General features: G+C 44.2%; 1 protein-coding gene across 1 annotated transcript in view; it reads left to right on the top strand.

The window, feature by feature from the left end:
• Positions 1–26,117, top strand: part of thbs2a (thrombospondin 2a) — an 86,519-nt gene extending 60,402 nt beyond the window's left edge. Inside the window, exons 16-22 of the mRNA XM_070889131.1 lie at positions 6,121–6,239; positions 8,435–8,669; positions 9,520–9,747; positions 10,735–11,006; positions 17,786–17,883; positions 22,690–22,829; positions 24,076–26,117. Of these exons, the coding sequence (XP_070745232.1) occupies positions 6,121–6,239; positions 8,435–8,669; positions 9,520–9,747; positions 10,735–11,006; positions 17,786–17,883; positions 22,690–22,829; positions 24,076–24,083 (1,100 nt within the window). The 3' untranslated portion in view covers positions 24,084–26,117. The remainder of the gene's footprint in view (positions 1–6,120; positions 6,240–8,434; positions 8,670–9,519; positions 9,748–10,734; positions 11,007–17,785; positions 17,884–22,689; positions 22,830–24,075) is intronic.
• Positions 26,118–26,715: the final 598 nt, after the last annotated feature.

Genomic DNA, 26,715 nt, shown 5'->3' with positions numbered 1-26,715 from the left:
GCTATCAAGATCAGACACTCTCAGAGACAGTACACAAACAAACACTCCGAGCACCATACCCCAATAATGTACAATGTGCCTTATCCCCTACCTCAGTAGAGTACCTCTTTCTGTACTGGTTTTCTTGACTAATTCTTCATCACACAAAGAATGATCATCACTTGGAAAGGACTCCAGGCGAAAACCCTGGAATCATTTAAGATTCGTTTGCATAGAGTGAGAAGGGAGGGATAATAGGGTCTTTCTGAATTGATGTGCCAGGATGGGCCGATTGGCCTTCCTTATCTGCACCTAATCTGTGCTCTGAAGTTATATTAAAATCTTTAAACTAGTAAGGTGGGGAGAAGGGATCTACAAGAAACGTAACCAGCCTAAATATAAACAAAACAGGAAAAGAGAGCATAAGAAAGAATAAAGTAAGGGAGGGCACTGATGGCAAGGGAATAGAGTTAGAGAACTGGAGTCTAAAAAGATGGTTAAAAATAAGGTGAGAGGAAATCCTATTAAAAATGAGTTAATCTGTCTGTACAGCAATGCACACAGTGTCTGTAATAAAACAGGGGAGCTGGAGGCAATCATGCATTGCAAGGAACCAGACCTTGTAGGAATTACTGAGACATTGCCACAGGAAAATCAGGACTGGAAATTAAATATTGCAGGGTATAATATATTTCGAAAAGATAGAGAGGGGAAAGGGGAAGGTGGAGTAGATGTACTTATTAGGGATAACATAATGGCAGTAGAAAAGAGTGATGCAGCTATTAGCGAGACAAAAATAGAATCAATATGGATAGAGATAAACGATAATGAAGGATCAATCACACCAATAGGCCTAGTCTACAGATCACCTAATAGTGGGAGGTAGAGGAGAAATATGCAGACAAATTAGGGAAATTAGTAAAAAACATAGAATAATAATCCTGGGGGATTTCTACTACCCCAATATTGATTGGACAGAAGAGGTAAGTAAAGGGGATAAGGGAATGGAGTTCCTACAATGTGTACAGGACTCCTTTCTAACCCAATATGTAAAAGGCCCAACAAGGGAGGATTCACTATTAGATCTAGTAATGGGGAAGAGCAGATAAAGGAAGTAAAAGTAGGGGAACATCTGGCAAGAGTGACCATAATATAATACGCTTTAAGATGATAATTGAGAAGGACATAAGTATGATGAAAACCAGGTTAATAGATTGAAGAAAAGCTGATCTTGAGGGGCTGAGAATAAAACTTGAGAAAATAAAATGGGCAACAATATTGGCAAACAATGATGTAGAACAGCAATGAGAAACATTTAAAATGGTGTTCAACAGAGTGCAAGAACAATATATTCCACTAAAAGGAAAGAACAAACTAAACACTAATGAGATTCCATGGATCAAAGGGTATGGAGAGAAAGCAGGAATGGGGTACTGAAGTTGCATGATCAGCCATGATCATATTGAATGGTGGTGTAGGCTCGAAGGGCCGAATGGCCTACTCCTGCACCTATTTTCTATGTTTCTATAAGGGAACAATTGAGGATAAGGAAAGAGACAATACATTAAGCATATGGACAGCAGCGGAGTGCATGATAAGGGAGAATACGAAGAGATTAGAAGAGAAGTAAAAAAAAACCGAGGAAGGCAAAGAGGAACTATGAAATTAAATTATCAAGGAACATAAAACAAAATAGTAAAATATTTTTCAAGCACATCAATAAAAAAATGAAGGTTGGGATGGGAATAGGGCCATTAAGGGATAGACAGGGTTATACCACAGGTAGCGATAGAAAGATGTCTGAAATATTAAAGAATTATTTTGCTTCAGCATTTACCAGGATGATAGAACAGGCTGACATGACATTGGATGATGAGATTAGTAATGCAATAAGTACATTTAAAATGAAACAGGGGATATATTAAATAAACTAATCAAACTCAAAGTGGATAAAAACCCCTGGTCCGGATGGATTGTATCCATGCATTTTAAAATAATCTAGGGAACATATGGCATTGGCATTACTACACATATTTATTACTTTGTTAGAAAAAGGTGTAGTGCCAGATGACTGGAGGATAGCTAACATAATACTTATATTTAAGAAGGGGGTTGGAACATTTCCAGTGAATTATAGACCAGTCGTAAGAACATAAGAAATAGGAGCAGGAGTAGGCCATTTGGCCCCTCGAGTCTGTTCCACCATTTAATAAGCTCATGGCTGATCTGATATTCCCTGCTCGCTCCCCATAACCCTTATCGTTCAAAAATCTGTCTATTGCCACCTTAAATATATTCAATGCCTCTGCAGTTCTCTGTGGCAGATATAACCCTCTGAGAGAAGAAATTCCTCCTCACCTCAGTTTTAAATGAGTGGTCCCTTATTCTGAAACTATGTCCCCAAGTTCTAGATTCCCCCATGAGTGGAAACATTCTCTTTGCATCTACCTTGTTGAGCCCCCTCAGTATCTTATATGTTTCAATATAATCACCTCTCATTCTTCTAAATTCCAATGAGTATAGGCCCAATCTGCTCAACCTTTCTTCCTAAGTCAACCCCTTCATCTCAGGAATCAACCGAGTGAACCTTCTCTGAACTGCCACCAATGCAAGTGTATCTCTCCTTAAATAAAGAGATCAAAACTATATGCAGTACTCTAGATGTAGTCTCACCAATACCATGTACAGTTGTAGCAGAACTTCTCTGCATTTATACTCCATCACCCTTGCAATAAAGGCCAACATTCCATGCTGAATATCAGTGGTGGGAAAAGTAATGGAATCTCTACTAAAGAAGAAAATAGAATTGAAACCAAAAATAGAATAATGAATAATCAGCACGGATTTCAAAAGGGAAAGTCTTGCTTGGGACTGGAAGAAATTTAGAATTCAACAGAGGAGGACGAAGGGTTTAATTAAGAGGGGGAAAATAGAGTACGAACAGAAGCTTGCAGGGAATACAAAAACTGACTGCAAAAGCTTCTATAAATATGTGAAGAGAAAAAGATTAGTAAAGACAAACATAGGTCCCTTGCAGTCGGATTCAGGTGAAATTATAATGAGGAACAAAGAAATGGCAGACCAGTTGAACCAATACTTCGGTTCTGTCTTCACGAAGGAAGATACAAATAACCTTCCGAAGGTACGAAGGGACAGTAGGTCTAGTGAGAAGGAGGAACTGAAGGATATCCTTGTTAGGCGGGAAATTATGTTAGGGAAATTGATGGGATTGAAGGCCGATAAATCCCCGGGGCCTGCTAGTCTGCATCCCAGAGTGCTCAAGGAAGTGGCCCTAGAAATAGTAGATGCATTGGTGATCATTTTCCAACAGTCTATCGACTCTGGATCAGTTCCCATGGACTGGAGGGTAGCTAATGCAACACCACTTTTTAAAAAAGGAGGGAGAGAGAAAACGGGTAATTATAGACCGGTTAGCTTGACATCGGTAGTGGGGAAGGTGTTGGAATCGATCATGAAGGATGAAATAGCAGTGCATTTGGAAAGCGGTGACAGGATCGGACCAAGTCAGCATGGACTTATGAAAGGGAAATCATGCTTGACGAATCTTCTGGAATTTTTTGAGGATGTAACTAGCAGAGTGAACAAGGGAGAACCAGTGGATGTGGTGTATTTGGACTTTCAGAAGGCTTTTGACAAGGTACCGCACAAGAGATTGGTGTGCAAAGTCAAAGCACATGGTATTGGGGGTAATATACTGACGTGGATAGGGAACTGGTTGGCAGACAGGAAGCAGAGAGTTGGGATAAACGGGTCATTTTCAGAATGGCAGGCAGTGACTAGTGGAGTGCCGCAGGGCTCAGTGCTGGGACCCCAGCTCTTTACAATATACATTAATGATTTGGATGAAGGAATTGAGTGTAATATCTCCAAGTTTGCAGATGACACTAAACTGGGTGGCGGTGTGAGCTGTAAGGAGGACGCTAAGAGGCTGCAGGGTGACTTGGACAGGTTAGGTGAGTGGGCAAATGCATGGCAGATGCAGTATAATATGGATAAATGTGAGGTTATCCATTTTGGGGGCAAAAACACGAAGGCAGAATATTATCTGAATGGCGGCAGACTAGGAAAAGGCGAGGTGCAACGAGACATGGGTGTCATGGTTCATCAGTCACAAAGTGGGCACGCAGGTACAGCAGGCGGTGAAGAAGGCAAATGGTATGTTGGCCTTCATAGCTAGGGGATTTGAATATAGAAGCAGGGAGGTCTTACTTCAGTTGTACAGGGCCTTAGTGAGGCCTCACCTGGAATATTGTCTTCAGTTTTGGTCTCCTAATCTGAGGAAGGATGTTCTTGCTATTGAGGGAGTGCAGCGAAGGTTCACCAGACTGATTCCAGAGATGGCTGGGCTGTCATATGAGGAGAGACTGGATCAACTGGGCCTTTATTCACTGGAGTTTAGAAGGATGAGAGGTGATCTCACAGAAACATACAAGATTCTGACAGGACTGGACAGGTTAGATGCGGGAAGAATGTTCCCGGTGTTAGGGAAGTCCAGAACCAGGGGACATAGTCTTAGGATAAGGGGTAGGCCATTTAGGACTGAGATGAGGAGAAACTTCTTCACTCAGAGAGTTGTTAACCTGTGGAATTCCCTGCCGCAGAGAGTTGTTGATGCCAGTTCACTGGATATATTCAAGAGGGAGTTAGATATGGCTCTTACGGTGAAGGGCATCAAGGAGTATGGAGAGAAAGCTGGAAAGGGGTACTGAAGGAATGATCAGCTCTGATCTTATTGAATGGCGGAGCAGGATCGAAGGGTCGAATGGCCTACTCCTGCACCTATTTTCTATGCTTGACCAATCTCATTGAATTTTTTGAAGAGGTAACAGAGAGAGTAGACAATGGTAATGCAGTGGATCTAATTTATCTAGATTTTCAAAAGGCCTTCGATAAGGTACCCCATAATCGATTGATGAACAAGGACAGAGAATGCGGAGACAGGGGACAAGCAGCAGAATGGATAGACAGAAAACAGAGAGTAAGGATAAAGGGTAGCTATTCACAGTGGCAGAAAGTGGGTGATGGTGTTCCACAAGGATCAGTGCTGGGACCACCATTGTTCACAATTTATATTAACGATTTAGACTTTGGAATCGAACACAATTTCTAACTTTGCGGATGACACCAAATTGGGAGCCAATACTGAGGAGGACTGCAACAAATTACAGGTGGACATTAATAAACTTGCAGAATGGGTAAATAATTGGCAAATAAAGTTCAACCCTGATAAATGTGAGGCATTACATTTTGGTAGGAAGAATAGGGAGGTCACTTATTACTTGGAGGGTGAGAGTCTGGGTGGGGAAGAGGAACAAAGGGATCTCAGAGTACAAATACACAAATCACTAAAAGTTGCGACACAGGTTAGCAAGGTCATAAAAAAGCAAACCAAGCACTCGGGTTTATATCTAGAGATATAGAATTGAAAAGTAGGGAAGTTATGCTAAACCTGTAACGAACCTTGGTAGATCACACTTAGAGTACTGTGTACAATTCTGGTCGCCATATTATTAAAAGGATATAAAGGGCGTTGGAGAGGGTGCAGAGAAGATTTACAAGGTGGATACCAGAAATGCGAGGGCATACATATCAGGAAAGGATGAACAGGCTGGGTCTCTCTCTACTCTTGAAAAAAGAAGGCTGAGGGGTGACCTAATAGAGGTCTTTAAAATTATGAAAAATTTTGATAGAGTGGATACAGAGGGAAGAGCATAACTAGAAGCCATCAATATAAGATAGTCACCAAGAAATCCAATAGGGAATTCAGAAGAAACTTCTTTACCCAACGAGTGGTGAGAATGTGGAACACTCGCTACCACAGGGAGTGATTGAGGCGAATAGTATCGATGCATTTAAGGGGAGGCTGGACAAGGATATGAGGGAGAAGGGAATAGAGGGTTATGCTGATAGATTTAGATGAGGAAAAACAGGAGGAAGCTCGAGTGGAGCATAATCGCTGGCATGGACTGGTTGGGCCGAATGGCCTGATTCTGTGCTGTGTATCCTATGTAATCCTACGTATGTAATCCTACGTATGTAACCTGAAGCTGATTTAATCTTTAGATTAAGCTGGTGCATAATGTCATTCTTATCCTAGTAATCTTGTTCCTGTGTCACCAGATATCTTGAATGAGAGTGACAACTGTCCTTATGTTTACAACACTGACCAGAGGGACACCGATCAGGATGGGGTTGGAGATATGTGTGACAACTGCCCCCTGATGCATAACCCTGACCAGGTAAGGAAGAACAGGTGCTGCTGCTGCTTTACCTAGAATGGCAGTATAATGCAGGTAGGCCGTGGCTCGAGTGAGCCCCACTCAACAACAGCACTTCACCCATACTAACAGGCTTGGCTGTTTCCCTCCACAATTCAACGTGTCTCTGGGCTCAGGCAATGCTGTTTGTGGAAACTTGCTATGCACAAATTGGCTGCCGCGTTTTCCTGCATTACAACAGTGACTGCACTTCAGAAAGTAATTCATTGGCTCTAAAGCACTTTGGGACTTAGAGGTCGTGAAAGGTGCCTTGGAATGCAAGTCCTTTCCTTTACATGTGAATCTAGTCCCCCAACTACACAGTCGCCTCTTAATGCCCTCAAGGGCAAGCAGGGGTGGGCAATTGCTGACATCCCAAGAAGAAATAAAAACAGATTTCATCTACTTTACTACTAAACCAGCAGCCTTCCCCAGACTAGCTCTGATTACGTGTTAGCCATGGCTCAGTGAACAGCATCCTCTGCTCTGGGTCAGAAGGTTGTGGGTTCAACCCCTCCAGAGACTTGAGAATAAAAATCTAGGCTGACACTGCAGTACAGTGCTGAGGGATCACTGCACTGTCTGGAGGTGCCGTCTTTCAGATGAAACATTCAACCAAAGACCCTATCTGCTCTCTCAGGTGAACGTAAAAGATCGCATGGCACTATTTCGAAGAAGAGCAGGGGAGTTCTCCCTGGTGACATGGCTAATATACATCCTCAATCAACATCACTAAAACTGGTCATTATCACATTGCTGTTTGTGGGAGCTTGCTCTGCAGAAATTGGCTGCACGTTTCCTACATTACAACAGTGACTACATTTCAAAAATACTTGCTGTAAATTGCTTTGGGACGGTCAGTGGTTGTGAAAGGCACTATATAAGAACAGGAGTAGGCCAGATGGCCCCTCGAGCCTGCTCCGCCATTCAATAAAATCATGGTTGATCTGATCTTGGCCTCAACTCCACTTTCCTGCCCGCTCCCCATAACCCTATAGTTCAAAAATCTATCTATCTCCACCTTAAATATATTCAATGACCCAGCCTCCACAGCTCTCTGGCGTAGAGAATTCCAAAGATTCACGACCCTCTGAGAAGAAAAATTCCTCCTCATCTCCGCTTTAAATGTGCGACCCCTTATTCTGAAACTATGCCCCCTAGTTCTTCATAACATAACATCTTAATCTCTGGAATCAACCTAGGGAACCTTTTCTGAACTTCCTCCAATGCAAGTATATCCCTTCTTAAATAAGGAGACCAAAATTGTATGCAGTATTCCAGGTGTGGTCTCACCAACGCCCTGCACAGTTGTAGCAGGACTTCCCTACTTTTATACTCCATCCCACTTGCAATAAAGGCCAACATTCAATTGCCTTCCTAATTACTTGATGTACTGCTAACCTTTTGTGTTTCATGTACAATGACCCCCAGATCATTCTGTACCGCAGCATTTTGTAGTTTCTCTCCATTTATTTTGCTATTTTATTCTTCCTACCAAAGTGGATAAGCTCACATTTTCCCACATTATACTCCATCTGCCAAATTTTTGCCCACTCACTTAACCTATCTATATCCCTTTTGCAGATTCTATGTGTCCTCCTCACAACTTGCTTTCTCACCTATCTTTGAATCATCAGCAAATTTGGCTACAGTACATTCGGTCCCTTCATCCAAGTCATTAATATAGATTGGACATAGTTGATGCCCCAGCACTGATCCCTGTGGCACCCCAGTTTGCCAACCTGAGAATTACCCTTTTATCCCGACTCTCTGTTTTCTGTTAGTTAGCCAATCCTCTATCCATGCTAAAATATTACCCCCAACCCCGTAAGCTCTTATCTTGTGCAGTAACTTTTTATGTGGCACCTTATCGAATACCTTCTGGAAATCCAGGTACATGACATCTACTGGTTCCCCCTTATCCACCCTGCTCGTTACATCCTCAAAGAACTCCAGCAAATTTGTCAAACATGATTTCCCTTTCATAAAACCATGCTGACTCTGATTCACTATGATGATTTTCTAAATGTCTTGCAACTGCTTCCTTAATAATGGACTCCAGCATTTTCCCAATGACAGATGTTAGGCTAACTGGTCTCTAGATTCCATATAAATGCAAGTTCTTTCTTTTTTACGATGGGGAGGTTATTCATGTGATGTTGTGCCTTGTCGTGCAGGAAGACTCTGACTCGGACCTGGTGGGTGACCAGTGTGATGACAATCAGGATATCGATGAGGACGGACACCAGAACAACCTGGATAACTGTCCGTACGTCGCCAACTCTAACCAGGCTGACCACGACAAGGACGGGAAAGGAGATGCCTGCGACCCTGACGATGACAATGACGGTGTCCCTGACGAGAGAGACAACTGCCGCCTCGTCCCCAACCCTGACCAAGTCGACGAAGATGGTGAGGGTTTTTAAAAATTAATCTTTTGAAGGATCCGATAACAGTCTCAGAAATGGTATCGGTAGATGGCAATTGGCCCGCTGACACTTTGACAAGGGGTCCTACCACTGGGCGGCCGAAGCACCTGCCTGTTTCAGGCAGTAGGCCGCTTTAAATATGCAAATTAGGGTTCTATGATGTACGCAAGTATTGAAATCGTCTGCTGAATACTCAGCGTCTAGACCAATAGTCTGTCTGGGGTCAGGCGCAGATGTTGGTCACATGCAGAAGGCGTACAGGAAAAGAGTAAAACGATTAAAGATCATAGAATCATGCAGCAGTGAAGGAGGCCATTTGGCCCATCGTGCCTGTGCCGGCTCTTTGAAGAGCTATTCAATTAATCCCACTCCCCTGCTCTTTCCCTGTAGCCCTACAATCTTTTCCCCTTCAAATATATATTCAATTCCCTTTCAAAAGTTACTCCTCAATCTGCTCCCATCACCTTTCAGGCAGTGAATTCCAGATCATAACAACTCACTGCGTTTAATTTTTTTTAAATTCTCCTCATCTCCCCTCTGGTTCTTTTGCCGATTATCTTAAATATCTGTCAGCTGGTTACTGACCCTCCTGCCAATGGAAACAGCATCTCCCTATCTACTCTATCAAAAACCCCTCATATGTGTGGATTTTTTGTCCTGAAATGACTCCGTTGATTATCAGTATGCAGATAACAGTTTCTAACAACATGTCCTACACATGCGCTAAGTATTCATTCCGCTGGGCCATTGTGAAGTCTTTAGCCTTTGAAGCCTGTTTCTCATCTGGTTGGCCATCGCTGCAGGAATTAACCGCTTTCGAATGTTCCTGGTAGGTGACGGCAGAGGGGACGCCTGCAAGGACGACTTTGACAACGACAGCATCCCAGACATTTACGACGTGTGTCCCGAGAACAGCGCCATCAGCGAGACTGACCTGAGGAAATTCCAGATGGTCCACCTGGATCCAAAGGGGACGGCGCAGATCGATCCTAACTGGGAAGTGCGTAATCAGGGCAGGGAGCTGCTGCAGACAGCCAACTCTGACCCTGGCCTGGCCATTGGTAAGCAACAATAAGGAGACAGTGCAGCCAATCTGAGGCGCATTAGGTGCCTGTTCCCCGTGCTACTGAACACCGAGGCTTGAGGCCTACTTGGCAACCCATTTGCCTCGAACACGCCAATGTGACTGGCCAGCACATTGTGGGTGGTAAGTTGTGCAGCGTCATGTGTGCCAGGGTCATGGAGCCCTTAGAGCTCATAGTGCTGCTTCAGCAATGCTCCAGTCACTCAGTTACCATTACCAACAGGCACCGAAGGAGAGGCCCGAGAAATTGTTTTCTCCTGGGCGGCCTTGACTTTGCCCTATGAACCTTCCCTTCCACCCCCCGACCCCCCCCCTCCCCCACCCTCATCCAACGACCACCACTGCCAGTCTCTCTCCTATTGCATTGCAAGACTCCATTTCCTGCCCCCGCCCCCAGCACCCTCTGACAGTGCTTTCTACTTTAGATGTGCTATTGGAGGCTCGAAATCCCAGCTCTGCAAACTCAGCACACTCAGTCGTGTCATGTGTTGTCCGCTATAAACACATTTTTATACTATATTGAGCCACCCTCGCATCTCCAGACCAATCATCACCCAATGTCGCACACCTTGGATGGTATTATTAGCTTCAGTGCATGTGTGTTAGTTCTTCGTGGCTTAGGCATCCCCAACAAACCACTGGGTCAAAATTCTGGAACCATCCCAACCCACCACCTACTTAACAGTTCTGGAACCATCCCAACCCACCACCTACTTAACAGTACCTGTGGGAGCACCTTCACCGCACAGACTGTAACGGGTCAAGAAGAAGACTCACCACCACCATCTTCTCAAGGGGCAACTAGGGACGGGCAATAAATGCCGGCCTTTCCAGTGATCCCCGCATGCCATGATTTAATAAATCAAGCTTCACCCTTTTTGAAGTTAATATAGCGAAATAATCTATCCTGCTTCTTGAGTTGCAATTACCCTGAGGGGGAACATCTCCTTTTAACAATCCACAGGCTTCGATGAGTTCAACGCCATTGACTTCAGTGGCACCTTCTACGTCAACACGGACCGCGATGATGACTATGCCGGTTTTGTCTTCGGTTACCAATCCAGCAGTCGGTTCTACGTGGTGATGTGGAAACAGATCACCCAGACCTACTGGGAGGAGAAGCCATCTAAAGCTCACGGTTATGCTGGCGTTTCCCTGAAGGTGGCGAACTCCACCACGGGCCGGGGAGAGCACCTGCGGAACGCACTCTGGCACACCGGGAACACCCCCGGACAGGTAAGACACTGCCGAGTTACAATGGGCTATCTGTGACCTTCAAGGCTTCACGTCACTCGCCGGTCCTGCACAGTTGGAGGATTATGTTTCGTAGAATGAGGATGAATGGGACCATGCTGGTGTTTATGCTCCACACAAGCCTCCTCCAACCTTACTTCATCTCACCCGATCAGCATAACCTTCTATTGCTTTTCTCTTCAAGGCATTTATGCTATTCGCCTCAACCACTCCATGTGGTAGTGAGTTCCTCATTCTAAACACTCTCTGGGTAAAGAGCTTTCTCCTGAATTCCAATTGGATTTATATATTTATGGACAATGTTCCCTCTAAGTGGCTGCGCACTAATGGGAAAGGTTCCGTGCAGGCCGCTCACTGGCTTTTCCATTGTAAATATCACACATGCGCAGAAATTTAGAGGGTCCGCACGGTTAAAGGCTGGGCAGAACAAAGTGCAGCTAACAGGGACATTGTTTATGGGCCCTCGTTTTAGACTCCTCCTCAAGTCGAAATATCTTCTCCACATCCACCCTATCGAACCCCTTCATAATTTTAAAGACCCCTATCTGGTCACCCCTCCGTCTTTTTTCTTAAGAGCCCCAGCCTATTCAGTGGCCACGGCTGAGACTACGAAAGGCGCGAGCAAGTTTTAGTTAGTGTGACTTTTGCCAAACGGTTCTGTCCATAATTCAAACCCTAAGGTAACTTGAATGGAAACTGGGGTCCGTGCAGCATGTGCTGGCTCTGCGAAGCAGATTTGGAATACAAAAGAGTGGAAGTTATGTTACTGCGCCTCTACTGGTTAGTGCACCGCTGGAGTACTGTGTTCAGTTCTGGGCACCGCACAACAGGAAGGATATATGGGCCTTGGAGGGGGTACAGTACAGATTCACCAGAATGATACCGGGGCTAAAAGTGATCAGTTATGAGGACTAGGCATATTCCCTCAAGTATAGAAGATTGAGGGGTGATCTAAGTGAGGTGTGTAAGACGATCATAGGATTTAACAGGGTAGATAGAGAGAACTATTTCATCTGGTGGGGGGAGTCCAGAACAAGGGGACATAACCTTAATATTAGAGCTATGCCATTCAGGGGTGATGTCAGGAAGCACTTCTCCACACAAAGTAGTGGAGATTTGGAACTGGCTCCCTCAAAAAGCTGTTGAGGCTGAGGGTCAATTGAAAATGTCAAAACTGAGATTGCTAGGTTTTTGTTCGGTAAGAGTAATAAGGGTTATGGAACCAAGGTGGGTAGAGGTGAAGAGTTGAGGTGTAGATCAGCCATGATCTAATTGAATGGCGGAACAGGCTCGAGGGGCTGAATGGCCTCCTCCTGTTCCTGTGCAGACCGACCCACTTATGATCGTTGCTTGAGCAAGTGCTGGAGTGGAGCGAGGAGAAGAGACAGCAGCTGTTTTGGGCTAAAGGCTGCCTGAAGGGGCTACTCTGCGGAGGAATGTTCCACATAGAGACCTGGAGGAGGGGCACGTCCAAGCGTGTTAGCTCCAGAGTCGAGCAGCTGTAGCCTGGCTTTTGCTATATGAGAATATAAGAATTAGGAGCAGGAGGAGACCATACGTCCCTCGAACCTGCTCCGCTATTCAATAAGATCATGGCTGATCATCATCCCCAACTCCACGTTCCTACCCAATCTCCATATCCCTTGATTCCCCTAGAGTCCAAAAAGATATCTATCTCAGCCTTGAATATACTTAACGATTCAGCATCCACAGCTCTCTGGGGTAGAGAATTCCAAAGATTCACAACCCTCTAAGTGAAGAAATTCCTTCTCATCTCAGTCCTAAATGGCCGACTCCTTATCCTGAGACTATGCCCCTTAGTTCTAGACACTTCAGCCATGGGAAACAACAATATTAGAGAGAGAAAGAAAAAGATGACAGAGCAACCAAGACACCATTAGTTCCTCGCGGCTAATATCTCTATCGGGAATAAACAAGACTTTAGCAGGGCTAAAGGCTAATTTGTAGCAAGGCTTTTTATTTGATGTAAGAGCTAGTACCCAAATGACACTGAGGTGGACCTAAAAGATCTCGTGGTACTATTTCGAAGAAGAGCAGGGGAGTTCGCCCCGGTGTCCTGGCCAATATTTATCCCTCAATCAATATCACAAAAACAAATGATCTGGTCATTAGCCGGCGACGCCTTGATATTTTCAAATCCCTCCTTGGCCTCGCCCCTCTCTATCTCTGTAATCTCCTCCAGCCCCACAACTCTCCGCGATCTCTGCGCTCCTTCAATGCTGTCCTCTTGAGTATACCCGACTTCCATCGCTCCGACATTCAGCTGCCTAGTCTCTAAGCAGTGCAATTTCCTCCCTAAACCTGTCGACCTCTCTACCTTTCTCTCCACTTTAAAGACTCTTCTTAAAACTACGTCTCACCTGTCCGAATATTCCTTTAAGGAACTCGATGTCAAATTTTGTTTGTTAACACTCCTGTGAGGCGTCTTGGGATGTTTTACTACTTTGAACGCGTTATATAAATGCAAGTTGTTGTTGCTCAGGCACATGCAGACACACAAAAAGGTGTTTGTACGTGCACGGCAACTCGTTCTAAAACAGCAATCAAAAGAAAATAGGTACCATCCTGTTTTTAGTGAACAAAGTTATGCTCAATAAAGGTTTGTTTGTGAGTGTGAAAGTGGTCCCATTCACCCATCACCCTCTGTGCTCGCTATCCTACATCGGCTCCTGGTCTAGCAATGCTTTGCTGTGGCTCAGTGGGCAGCACACTTGCCTCTGAGTTTATAAGGTTGTAGGTTCAAGGCCCACTCCAGGGTCTGGAGCACAAAAATCTAGGCTGACACTCCAGTGCAGTGCTGAGGGAGTGCTGCACTGTCGGAGGTGCTGTCTTTCAGATGAGATGTGAAGCCAAGGCACCATCTGCTCTCTGAGGTGGATGTAAAAGCTCCCACTGCGCTATTTTGAAGAAGAGCAGGGGAGTTCTCCCCTGTGTCCTGGCGAATATTTATCCATCAAACAACGTAACAAAAACAGATAATTTGGTCATTATCACATTGTTGATCATGGGAGCTTGCTTTGCGCAAATTTGCTGCCGAGTTTCCCACATTACAACAGTGACTACACTCCAAAAAGTACTTCATTGGCTGTAAAGCGCTTTGAGACATCTGGTGGTCGTGAAAGGCGCTATATAAATGCAAGTCTTTCTTTTTATTGGTGGTCCATTGCTCCGAAGGAGAATACAGGAGGTGACTGTGGGTAGTGCCAGCCAGCCAACATCGCAATTTTAGAGAACATTCACTTAATAGAACCATCCTATGTTGTAGCTTAAAGCCACTCTAACTGTAAGGGCACAGGTCCATCATTATAATTTATCCTTGGGATGCGGCCAACACCAGCAGCATTTATTGCCCAATCCTAGTATCCCTGAGAGTCAACCGCATAAAGTGGGACTGAGGCCAACACTTTGGCCAGACTGAGTAAGGAGGGGCATATTACCTCAATAGATTTGGTTCTTAATGTCATGATCGTTCATTTGGTGTCAACCCACAAATTACCACGCGTATTAAATGCACTGTCACAAGTTGGCATGGGGGCGGGATTTGAACACATGAGCTCTGGGTTCCCATAATTGCTGGGCTACCGTAGCCTTAGTTTCAACCCCACTCTGCACTGAGTTAACTACATAAGAACATAAGAATTAGGAACAGGAGTAGGCCATCGAGCGCCTCGAGCTGCTCCGCCATTCAACAAGATCATGGCTGATCTGGCCGTGGACTCAGCTCCACTTACCCGCCTGCTCCCCGTAACCCTTAATTCCCTTATTGGTTAAAATTGGTTAACTGATCTCAGCTGGAACGGCCTCAGCCTCCCTCCCTCCCCCCATATGAGGGATATATTGGGCCAGTCAGCGAGTGGTGCTGGGGAGCGGGTGAGTGTGGGTGTACATCAGCTGAGGACAGGGTGTAATATCTCCCTACCAGCACTGCCCACCCCTCCAATGCCATCAATGTAAAATTGGTCACAGGTGAGGAATGGACACTTGGGTATAGGTTATCACTGCCCGTGTAACCACACGGCAGGTTCCATGCTCCTGGTGCGGAGTAGTGCCTGCTGGGATTCTACAAGGGGGTGGAGTGCGAAGCGAGAAGCACAATCTTCCGCCTGTCCATTTTAACACCATCTACTCCAACAAAAACTCATAATGTTGAGCATCTCTATTAAATCGCCCCATAAGCTTCTCTGCTCTACGGAGAACAATCCCAGCTTCTCTAGTCTCTCCATATAACTGATGTCTCTCATCTCTGGTCATCATTATAGGCAGTCCCTCAGAATCAAGTAAGACTTGCTTCCGCTCTGAAAGTGAGTTCTTTGGTGGCTGAACAGTCCAATACGAGAGCCACAGACTCTGTCACAGGTGGGACAGATAGTCGTTGAGGGAAAGGGTGGGTGGGACTGGTTTGCCGCACGCTCTTTCCGCTGCCTGCGCTTGATTTCTGCATGCTCTCGCCGATGAGACTCGAGGTGTTCAGCGCCCTCCCGGATGCACTTCCTCCACTTAGGGCAGTCTTTGGCCAGGGACTCCCAGGTGTCAATGGGGATGTTGCACTTTATCAGGAAGGCTTTGAGGGTGTCCTTGTAACGTTTCCGCTGCCCACCTTTGGCTCGTTTGCCGTGAAGGAGTTCCGAGTAGAGCACTTGCTTTGGGAATCTCGTGTCTGGCATGCGAGCTATGTGGCCTGTACCATTCTGTAAGTCTCTTCTGCACCCTCTCCAAGGCCTTGACATCCTTCCTGAAATGTGGTGCCCAGAATTGCTATAGAAACATAGAAACATAGAAAATAGGTGCAGGAGTAGGCCATTCGGCCCTTCGAGCCTGCACCGCCATTCAATGAGTTCATGGCTGAACATGCAACTTCAGTAGCCCATTCCTGCTTTCTCGCCATACCCCTTGATCCCCCTAGTAGTAAGGACTACATCTAACTCCTTTTTCAATATATTTAGTGAATTGGCCTCAACAACTTTCTGTGGTAGAGAATTCCACAAGTTCACCACTCTCTGGGTGAAGAAGTTTCTCCTCATCTCGGTCCTAAATGGCTTACCCCTTATCCTTAGACTGTGACCCCTGGTTCTGGACTTCCCCAACATTGGGAACATTCTTCCTGCATCTAACCTGTCTAAACCCGTCAGAATTTTAAACGTTTCTACGAGATCCCCTCTCATTCTTCTGAACTCCAGTGAATACAAGCCCAGTTGATCCAGTCTTTCTTGATATGTCAGTCCCGCCATCCCGGGAATCAGTCTGATGAACCTTCGCTGCACTCCCTCAATAGCAAGAATGTCCTTCCTCAAGTTAGGAGACCAAAACTGTACACAATACACCAAGGCCCTGTACAACTGTCGTAACACCTCCCTGCCCCTGTACTCAAATCCCCTCGCTATGAAGGCCAACATGCCATTTGCTTTCTTAACCGTCTGCTGCACCTGCATGCCAACCTTCAATGACTGATGTACCATGACACCCAGGTCTCGTTGCACCTCCCCTTTTCCTAATCTGTCACCATTCAGATAATAGTCTGTCTCTGTTTTTACCACCAAAGTGGATAACCTCACATTTATCCACATTATACTTCATCTGCCATGCATTTGCCCACTCACCTAACCTATCCAAGTCACTCTGCAGCCTCATAGCATCCTCCTCGCAGCTCACACTGCCACCTGCAAATTTGGAGATACTACATTTAATCCCCTCGTCTAAATCATTAATGTACAATGTAAACAGCTGGGGCCCCAGCACAGAACCTTGCGGTACCCCACTAGTCACTGCCTGCCATTCTGAAAAGTACCCATTTACTCCTACTCTTTGCTTCCTGTCTGCCAACCAGTTCTCAATCCACGTCAGCACACTACCCCCAATCCCATGTGCTTTAACTTTGCACATTAATCTCTTGTGTGGGATCTGCTACGTAAACATTGAAACTGATGGACATAAAGATTCCACAGGCATATTTGAAGGAGTAGTGTCCTCCAGGTATCATCCCTCAAATCACCACCACCAACACAGGTTATTTATCTCATTGCTGTTTGTTTAACCTTGTTGGTGCAAATTGGCTGCTGCATTTGCCCACATAATAATGATTTCACTTCAAAAGTAATTAATTGTCTGTGAAGCACAATGGAATATCCTGAGGATATGCAAGGTATTATATAAATGCAAGTTCTTTTTTTGTTGATTACTTATTAGATAAATGCACCATCCAGTGGGGTAATGAGAAATGGAGATCAGGAAGGTTTCAGGCTCGATTCCTGGCCTCTGCTGAGTTAACTTGTGTTCTAGCTTAAAGCCATGCTGAGTGTAAACTCACAGGTCCACTGTTGTAATTTATTCCTGGGATGCGGCCAACACCATTTATTGATCAGCTGAGGCATAACCAGTGATTTATGAAGGTTTAGCATAACTTCCTTGCTTTTGCACTTGATGTCTCCATTTATAAAGCCAACGATCCTGGAACCTTCTCCCCAAAAAGGCTAGGTCAATTGAAAATGTAAAGACTGAGATTGATAGATTTTTCTTAGGTAAGGGTATTAGGGATATGGAACCAAGGCGGGTAAATGGAATTAAGATACAGATCAGCCATTATCTAATTGAATGGTGGAACAGGCTCAAGGGGCTGAATGGTTTCCTCCTGTTCCTAAGGCCGGTTTCAAACACTGTAACAAGGCCTCGTTAATTTATGAATCTCCTGCTTCTTTTTTTCGTGGAATCCCCAAAATTAATGCAGATCTGTTTTGATGTTTCAGGTACGAACCCTATGGCACGATCCCAAGAATATTGGCTGGAAGGATTACACCGCCTACAGATGGCACCTGATCCATCGGCCCAAAACTGGCTTCATCAGGTAACTGGTGCATTATAACGGCACTGCAGCATGGGAAAAAGAGAGAAGTTACTGAGAGTTGTGGCGGTTACAGCAAATGCCATGGACATCCAGGACATTTTCTACCTAGATAGCTCAGAGGTTGCATGGGGCAGGGGGAAGGGACAGGTGTTAAGGTTTGGGGTAGTTACCCCATGCCGGGACAGGAGAGACGTGGGCCAGTCAGGTCCTGTTCTTTTTCATAAGATCATAAGAAATAGGAGGAGTAGGCCATAGGGCCCCTTGAGCCTGCTCCGTCATTCAATAGAATCATGGCTGATCTTCTACCTCAACTGCATTTTCCCGCCCTATTCCCATTTCCCTTGATTCCCTTAGAGTCCAAAAATCTATCTATCACAGCCTTGAATATACTCAATAATTGAGCATCCACAGCCCTCTGGGGTAGTGAATTCCAAAGGTTCACATCCCTCTGAGTGAAGAAATTGCTCTTCATCTCAGTTCTAAATGGCTGACCCCTGACCCCTAGTTCTAGACTCTCCAGCCAGGGGAAACAACCTCTCAGCATCTACCCTGACAATCCTCCTCAAAATCTTAGCGGTTTCAATGAGATCACCTCTCATCCTTCTAAATTCCAGAGAGTATAGACCTAATCTACACAATTCATAGGCTTGTTAACAATTTTATCAGGAAGAATGAGAGGGTGCAGAAGAGACTACCAGAATGGTACCAGGAATGAGGGACTTCAGTTATATGAAGAGACTAGAGAAGCTGGGCTTGCTCTCCTGAGAGCAGAGAAGGTTAAGAGCCCCTTACTATCTCTGTAATCTCTTCCAGTCCTACAATCTTCCGAGATATCTGGGCTCCTCCAATTCTGGCCTCTTGAGCATCACCGATTTTAATTGTGGTCGTGCATTCAGCTGCCAAGACTTCATCAGCGAATTCCCTCCCTAAACCTCTCCGCCTGTCTAACTCTCTTTGCTCCTTTAAGACGCTCCTTAAAACCTACCTCTTTGACCAAGTCTTTGGTCATCTACCCCAAAAACTCCTTATGTGGTTTTGTATATAACTACAAGTTGTTATTTTTGTTGTTGATTTAATAGAGGTGTTCACAATTATGAGGGACATTCATTCGTTCATTCAGTCTGTCATTCAGGAAGAATGAGAGGAGACATAGGGCAAGTGGCAAAACTTTCAAAGTAGTAGAAGAGTAGCTACGCTGATATTAAAAATGAGAGAAGTTGATGTAATGGTTAACAAAAAAGCATGTGGGACCCTAAGAACATAAGAAATGGGAGCAGGAGTAGGCCATTCGGCCCCTCAAGTCTGCTCCACCATTCAATAAGATCATGGCTGATCTTCTACCTCAACTCCACTTTCCTGCACTATATCCCTTGATTCCCTTAATATTCAAAAATCTATCGATCTCTGTCTTGAATATATTCAACGACTGAGCCTCCACAGCCCTCTGGGTTAGAGAATTCCAAAGATTCACCACCCTCTGAGTGAAGAAATTTCTACTCATTTCAGTCCTAAATGGCCGACCCCTTATTCTGAGCCTGTGACCCCTGGTTCTAGACTCCCCAGTCAGGGGAAACATCCTCTCTGCATTTACCCGGTCCAACCCTGCAAGAGTTTGTTATGTTTCAATGAGATCACCTCACATTCTTCTAAACTCTGGAGAATATAGGCCTAGTCTACTTAATCTCTCCTCATAGGATAGTCCCCCCATCCCAGAATCAGATTGGTGAATCTTCATTGCACTTCCTCTGTGGCAAGTATATCTTTCCTTAGTTCTAGTGAATACCTAATAATATGTGAATAGAGTACAAAAGCAAAGAGGTATTATAGAGACATAGACATAGAAAATAGGTGCAGGAGTAGGCCATTCGGCCCTTCGAGCCTGCACCACCATTCAATGAGTTCATGGCTGAACATGCAACTTCAGTACCCCATTCCTGCTTTCTCGCCATACCCCTTGATCCCCCTAGTAGTAAGGACTACATCTAACTCCTTTTTCAATATATTTAGTGAATTGGCCTCAACAACTTTCTGTGGTAGAGAATTCCACAGGTTCACCACTCTCTGGGTGAAGAAGTTTCTCCTCATCTCGGTCCTAAATGGCTTACCCCTTATCCTTAGACTGTGACCCCTGGTTCTGGACTTCCCCAACATTGGGAACATTCTTCCTGCATCTAACCTGTCTAAACCCGTCAGAATTTTAAACGTTTCTATGAGATTCCCTCTCATTCTTCTGAACTCCAGTGAATACAAGCCCAGTTGATCCAGTCTTTCTTGATATGTCAGTCCCGCCATCCCGGGAATCAGTCTGGTGAACCTTCGCTGCACTCCCTCAATAGCAAGAATGTCCTTCCTCAAGTTAGGAGACCAAAACTGTACACAATTCTCCAAGTGTGGCCTCACCAAGGCCCTGTACAACTGTAGTAACACCTCCCTGCCCCTGTACTCAAATCCCCTCGCTATGAAGGCCAACATGCCATTTGCTTTCTTAACTGCCTGCTGTACCTGCATGCCAACCTTCAATGACTGATGTACCATGACACCCAGGTCTCGTTGCACCTCCCCTTTTCCTAACCTGTCACCATTCAGATAATAGTCTGTCTCTCTGTTTTTACAACCAAAGTGGATAACCTCACATTTATCCACATTATACTTCATCTGCCATGCATTTGCCCACTCACCTAACCTATCCAAGTTACTCTGCAGCCTCATAGCATCCTCCTCGCAGCTCACACTGTCACACAACTTAGTGTCATCCGCAAATTTGGAGATACTACATTTAATCCCCTCGTCTAAATCATTAATGTACAATGTAAACAGCTGGGGCCCCAGCACAGAACCTTGCGGTACCCCACTAGTCACTGCCTGCCATTCTGAAAAGTACCCGTTTACTCCTACTCTTTGCTTCCTGTCTGCCAGGTTTGGGATAAGGTAAATCGGGAAAGACTATTTTCACGGGGGAGTCAACAACCAGAGAGGATACATTTAAGATCTCCATCAAAATAACAAGAAGAGGAGTTAAGAGAATTTTTTTTACAGAGGGTTGTTGGGATGTGGGGTCACAGTCTCAGAATAAGGGGTTGGCCAGTTAGGACTGAGTTGAGAAGAAATTTTTTCACTCAAAGGGTTGTGAATCTTTGGAATTCTCTACCCCAGAGGGCTGTGGATGATGAGTCATTGAGTATATTCAAGACAGAGCTCGATACATTTTTGGGAACTAAGGGAATTAGGGATATGGGGATAGTGGAGGAAAGTGGAGTTGAGGTAGATCAGCCATGATCTTATTGAATGGCAGAGCAGGCTCAAAGAGCCAAATGGCCTACTCCTGCTCCTATTTCTTGAATCAATTCAGGACTGATGGAACAACTGCTGTAGTTTGAAAGAATAAAGTTTTTAAGGACTTATGGTGTGTGAACATTAACAATCTATAAATGCAAGTTCTTTCTTTATTTAATAAATAAAACCTGACACAGTCATATGAAATTCCTCTGTCGCTATTTTAATGGAGGTGTTCACCTGTTGATTTTAAATAGGTTGACAGCTCTGTTGAAATAGTGGACAGAGGAATCTCATAGGAATGCGCTAAATACTCACATGCCACAATTCGCACCGCATAATTTCAAGGGCCAAGTATCAAAGGTGAAAGTATCAGTCATTGCCCAGAAAGTAAGCAAGTGGAGTTATTATTATTTGATAAAAAGGGTTTTGAAATCTGAAACAAATCAATAAAAAAAAATGAGGTGAAGCGCGAAGTGAAATTGTGCTTGAAGCCTGCACATTGTGAACAAGCCACTATGGTGTGCAACACTCAAACGGGATGAAGGGAGGAGCCCCCTGTTTGTACCCAGTTTCCTGACTTCTTGCAGAGAAACTACAAGCTGCCGACATCAGCAAATGAATCTTTAATACGTTTTTCTGCTCTCTACTTTCACGCTGTGTTGGGCCATTTCATTTAAACCGGTTAAGATCACGGGAAAGGGATGTCATCCTAATACATTATGGGGTAAATCTTCTGCGTATGCGCTGGCAGTAGGCAAGGGTCATTGCCAACAGCTCGCATTTAGTCCGCTGTGTGTGTGAGCGTGAGTCCGCTCGGATCACCAGCATTACGTTCTAGGCTAAAACTAGAACACAAACTTCAAATGCTGGAAATCTGAAGCAAAAAGTACACTTCAGGTCCATCAGTTTCTGAAATGAGGGGGGCAGAAAAATGATGGAGGCTTTCCTTGTCAATATCAATGGACTACAAACCAGTGAAATGTCAGTATTCCCTTTACAGGGGAAGTACAGTCAAGAGACTTTGCTCAAAATACTGCCCTAAGTCTATGCATCTCCATATATAGAAAATATACAAATAGCATATCTAGTGAACATTTCCAGTCCTTTGTACTTCTTTTCATCTTGTAACACTTCAGATGTCACATTCAATTAATATACATAATAATTCTGAGATATATATATGTATATATATACTGTAAGATATGCACACATATATATTCTGAGTTATATCTAAATTCTGACATACACATATATACTGATATATATATATATATAGTCTGAGATGTACATGTATGTAATCTGAGATATGTATATAATCTTTGAGTTATATATATATATGAGAGGGACATCTACATTGAACTTACACAGTCTAATCATCTGTATCACGCAGTTCACTACAGAAATGCAGATGCCTTTATGTATCATCCAAATATGGTTGCAGGTATTTGAAATCCATTTCATGTTGTAGATGACATTTGTAAGTCGAGCCATGCTTAGGAGGGATCCTCAGTGCTGCTTCTGTTCCCACAGAGTGGTGGTCTACGAAGGAAAGCAAATTATGTCCGACTCTGGTCCAATCTACGATAAGACGTTAGCCGGCGGACGACTAGGGCTCTTTGTCTTCTCCCAAGAGGCGGTTTACTTCTCTGACCTCAAATACGAGTGTAGAGGTAAGTCTGCCTGCCACCTTTTGTTTCTGCATGTCCACATTTTAATGCGTAACATGCACGGGAGATTCTGTATCGCTCTAACTGCAGCACCACTCACAATATTCAGTTCAACCCGGGTGTGTCGTTCACAAGACCCTCAACTGTCACTGTCCATCACAACAGTTAAAGCAACCTGGATAAAGCTGGAATAGATTTTTGCAGTCTATATTCCATAGATATACATTATATAAATGGACACATACACATACAATGTAATATTTATTTCTATATATTTTGATTTCTTTATAAATAATCATGTGTATGTGTGTGAGTATACGATGTTTTTTTTTATTTGTTCGTTATTGCCCATCCCTAATTGCCCATGAGAAGGTGGTAGTGATCCGCCTTCTTGAACCGCTGCAGTTCATGTGGTGAAGGTACTCCCACAGTGCTGTTAGGTAGCTAGATGGCAAAGAAAATATGATAGACTGCAAAACAAATCTATCTAGCCCATTGAGCTTTCTTGTTCCAGTTGTGAATCAGAGAGGAATCTTGTCACGGTTTTTAACGTACCATCCCTTCCCGAAGTAGGATTTGACCGTTAATGGAAAACTCGGCAGCCTGGCTTACGAAGCAGTTAGCCACTTGTGCCACATTCCAACCATAGTTGAATGCCTTGGATAAATGATGTATGAAATAATCTGTGGGTTCTGATGATTTAGGCTTTGTTCACCGCGGTCTATGATTCCATTAGAAACCCTTGGTGGTACTGCAGGCTTGTACACTGAAGCATGGCCATTATTCTACAAGAACGGGGAATCTTAGGAGCCGGTTACCCCCAAAAACTAAGGCACAGCTTTTTTCGGCAATCGATCCCATTTACCATCCCTTACTCTCACCAGAAACACATCTAATTGTCTCTCAGACCCACTGATACAGTTCACCTCAATGGTCGACCTTCCCCCCACCTCCCCCTCCCGACTCAGTGCGCGCTGCAGATTGATCTTAGAGCCTACCCTGTCAGAGGCCTTAAACCACACCAAGCAGTGCAGTTAGCAGCCAAGACCCACTGAGGGAGCCGGAGGCAAATTAATTCTTGTCCACTAAAATGCTTGCAGTCATCAAAGGGCGGACGTGCACTTTTTCTTTTTCGAACTTATAGCACGAATTAAGCTGCCATTTCGTGAAGAAAAATAAGAATCATGTTTTAAAATGGACTCCTCTAACGGAAGGAATTTCAATGCGATGTGACGTCCTGTTTTCACAGATAACTGAGTACTGCCTGCAGCGCACGTCGTGGGTACCCTGTACATGCTGTGCAGCCTCGTCACCTCAATCGGACTGGTAGTCCCGACATCCGCCCACTTTTTCCTCGCTGTCTTCCTGAGTGTAACCTTTGACCCCCCTCCCTCCTCCCCCCCCCCCCACTCACTCCCCCCTTCGGCTGACCGTGGTGACTCAATCTCGCTCTGTGCACCAGCTCCCTGGACGGCCCGGCACAAAGGCGGCAACTGAGACGCTACCGGCAGGAAGCTGACTGCATCTCCACAAGTCTCACACCGTGACTATACCTAGATAGAGGGATTAGTGATCATTTAACAAACTTATCATGCTACAATATAAGTCTGCCATTACTATTTTCTGTTGTCAAGCAGCAGACTGTTTTTTTAAAAAAAAAAAATCTGATTTAACAATGTTAAAAATTTTCTGGGAAACAAGAATGAATTACAAAAAAAATGTTTTAAAACCACTTTGTTTATAACTTTTTCTATCACATTTCATTGTCTGTACATAGAGGCTTCCAGCTAGTGGTATTACCAGATAGCACAGCTATTGCAGTAATGGCATAGAAATCCTATAGACACTCTCTTATGTACCATTTAATCTATCAACTGACGTGCCAGTTGCCTTGTGCTCAACTGGGTAAAAACTGCGACTGGTCTCCGGGGGCTGGGGGCGCAGCAATCAACAACTAATAATGTATCGGCTTCATCTGAATATATATAGATATATATTCTATACATCGTATATCATTTTCGAAAATCACTTTGTTCTGGTTTTTCCGCACGTTGCAGAGTCTTTCAATGTTAGTGAAGTCTATAAGAAACTCTTTCTGACTTGAGAAGCAACCGACCCCTTCCTGTGACCTTTGACCTGTACCTCTCCTCCCTTACCCCCAACCCCCGTCCCTTCCCCCCAATTTGGACGAGGAAGATCCGAGTGGTTCCGCAGGTCGTCGCAAAGTGCGAACATCTTTTAAGGGAAAAAAAACATAGCATGTGCAGAGGGGGAAAAGATGTGAATATTTAGATTGTATCATATTTTCCTATTTAATTTATTTATGTTTTTTTTCTCTCTTTCTTTCTTTTAAAAAAAAATTGTTTGTGGGAAGCAGTGAATTTTGCCAAAGATTGTAAATAATTTATTTATTTGTTTACACTGAAATAATATCGAAATTTGAAAGAGAAACTTGGCCGACAAACCCTAGTCTTTATTTTTGAATAATATTACTACCAAAAGGCTCAAACAGTGTTCTGTGAGTTAAACCAATTTGTATTTATACACCGTATTCATTAGTTAAATAAATTTGCTCTACCTTGTTTCCTTTAAACTGTAAATAGCACTGGTGTACTGTAAAGCAGGGGCATCCAAGGCTTTTTTGCTGGTCTTGTGAATCCCTTGGGTACCATGGAGCCCCTCAGGCCACATATAGCATTAAAATTGACATCCCCATTAATCTGCTCTGTATCTCAAGCAGATGGCCCTAACTGAGCTTGGCTGTTCTGACTTAGTATTTCCTCAAAGAACAAGCCACTTTCCAAAACCTCCGGGCCTCCCCCTGTCAAATTCAAACGAGCCAGCCAGTAACGATTGGGCTTCGTTGGACCAGACCACTAGGCCTCGCAGTCCGCCCGTTGGACCATTGATCATGGTTTGGACCCCCACCCCTGCCGTCGACAATCAATTCCCACATTTTCCATCACTCCACTCTAATGCATTCTGTTACCTCAAATACTTCACAACGAGTATACGGGGAGTATTCCTCCTTAGAACAGCGGGATAATGGTGTTGCCTGATCCGACATCTTGCCACGTCAGTGCATGTCTTCACATTGTATAGCTGTTGAGTACTACAGGATAATTTGTTTTCTTTTATCAGGTTTTGATGCTTGTCATGTTTGTTGTGTTTTTAAAAAAAAAATATATATATATATATATATACGCGCACACACAAGGTTATCGTATTAACTGTACATAGCTAAAGGGTGCAGTTTGTTAATGAAGCATATAATAAAAATACTCAGCTTTACGTTTCAGTATTCTTGTATTAGAGTTACAGCAGACGGCTGCAAGAAATGACTGTGGCTTTCCTAGAGGGTCTCTCCTGTACTGCAATGCGTTCGAATCAGGTGATAAACCAAACACAGGCCAATCAGTATTGTTTTCTCCCCCAGACTGAACTCTTTGCATTTACAACATATTTCCGTTATTAGGCCAGTCAGTGCCTACAGAATGATCGAGAGAATACCGTACAACAGAATTGCAGCAAATGTGTCGATAGCAGCCGCTAAAGGTTTAAGAAAAAAGGAAGAACTTGCATTTATATAATGACCCAAAAGTACTTTACAGCCAATGAGGTACTTTCTTGACGTGTAGTCACTGGTGTAATGGAGGAAATGCGGCAGCCAATTTACGCACAGAAAGGTCCCACAAACAGCAATGTGATAACGACCAGATAATGTGTTTTAGTGATGTTGGTCGAGGGATACATATTGGCCAGGACATTGGGGAGAACTCCCCTGCTCTTTGAAATAGTGCCATGAGGTCCTTTATGTCCACCTTTGAGGGTAGCTGGGGTCTCGGTTTAATGTCTCATCCAAAAGACAGCATCTCCGACAGAGCAAGAC

This window comes from Pristiophorus japonicus, chromosome 9 (assembly GCF_044704955.1).
Source record: "Pristiophorus japonicus isolate sPriJap1 chromosome 9, sPriJap1.hap1, whole genome shotgun sequence".
In the NCBI taxonomy this organism is placed as follows: Eukaryota; Metazoa; Chordata; class Chondrichthyes; family Pristiophoridae; genus Pristiophorus; species Pristiophorus japonicus.
Note: the sequence above shows the minus strand (reverse complement) of the source record. Positions and strands in the feature narration are given on the sequence as shown.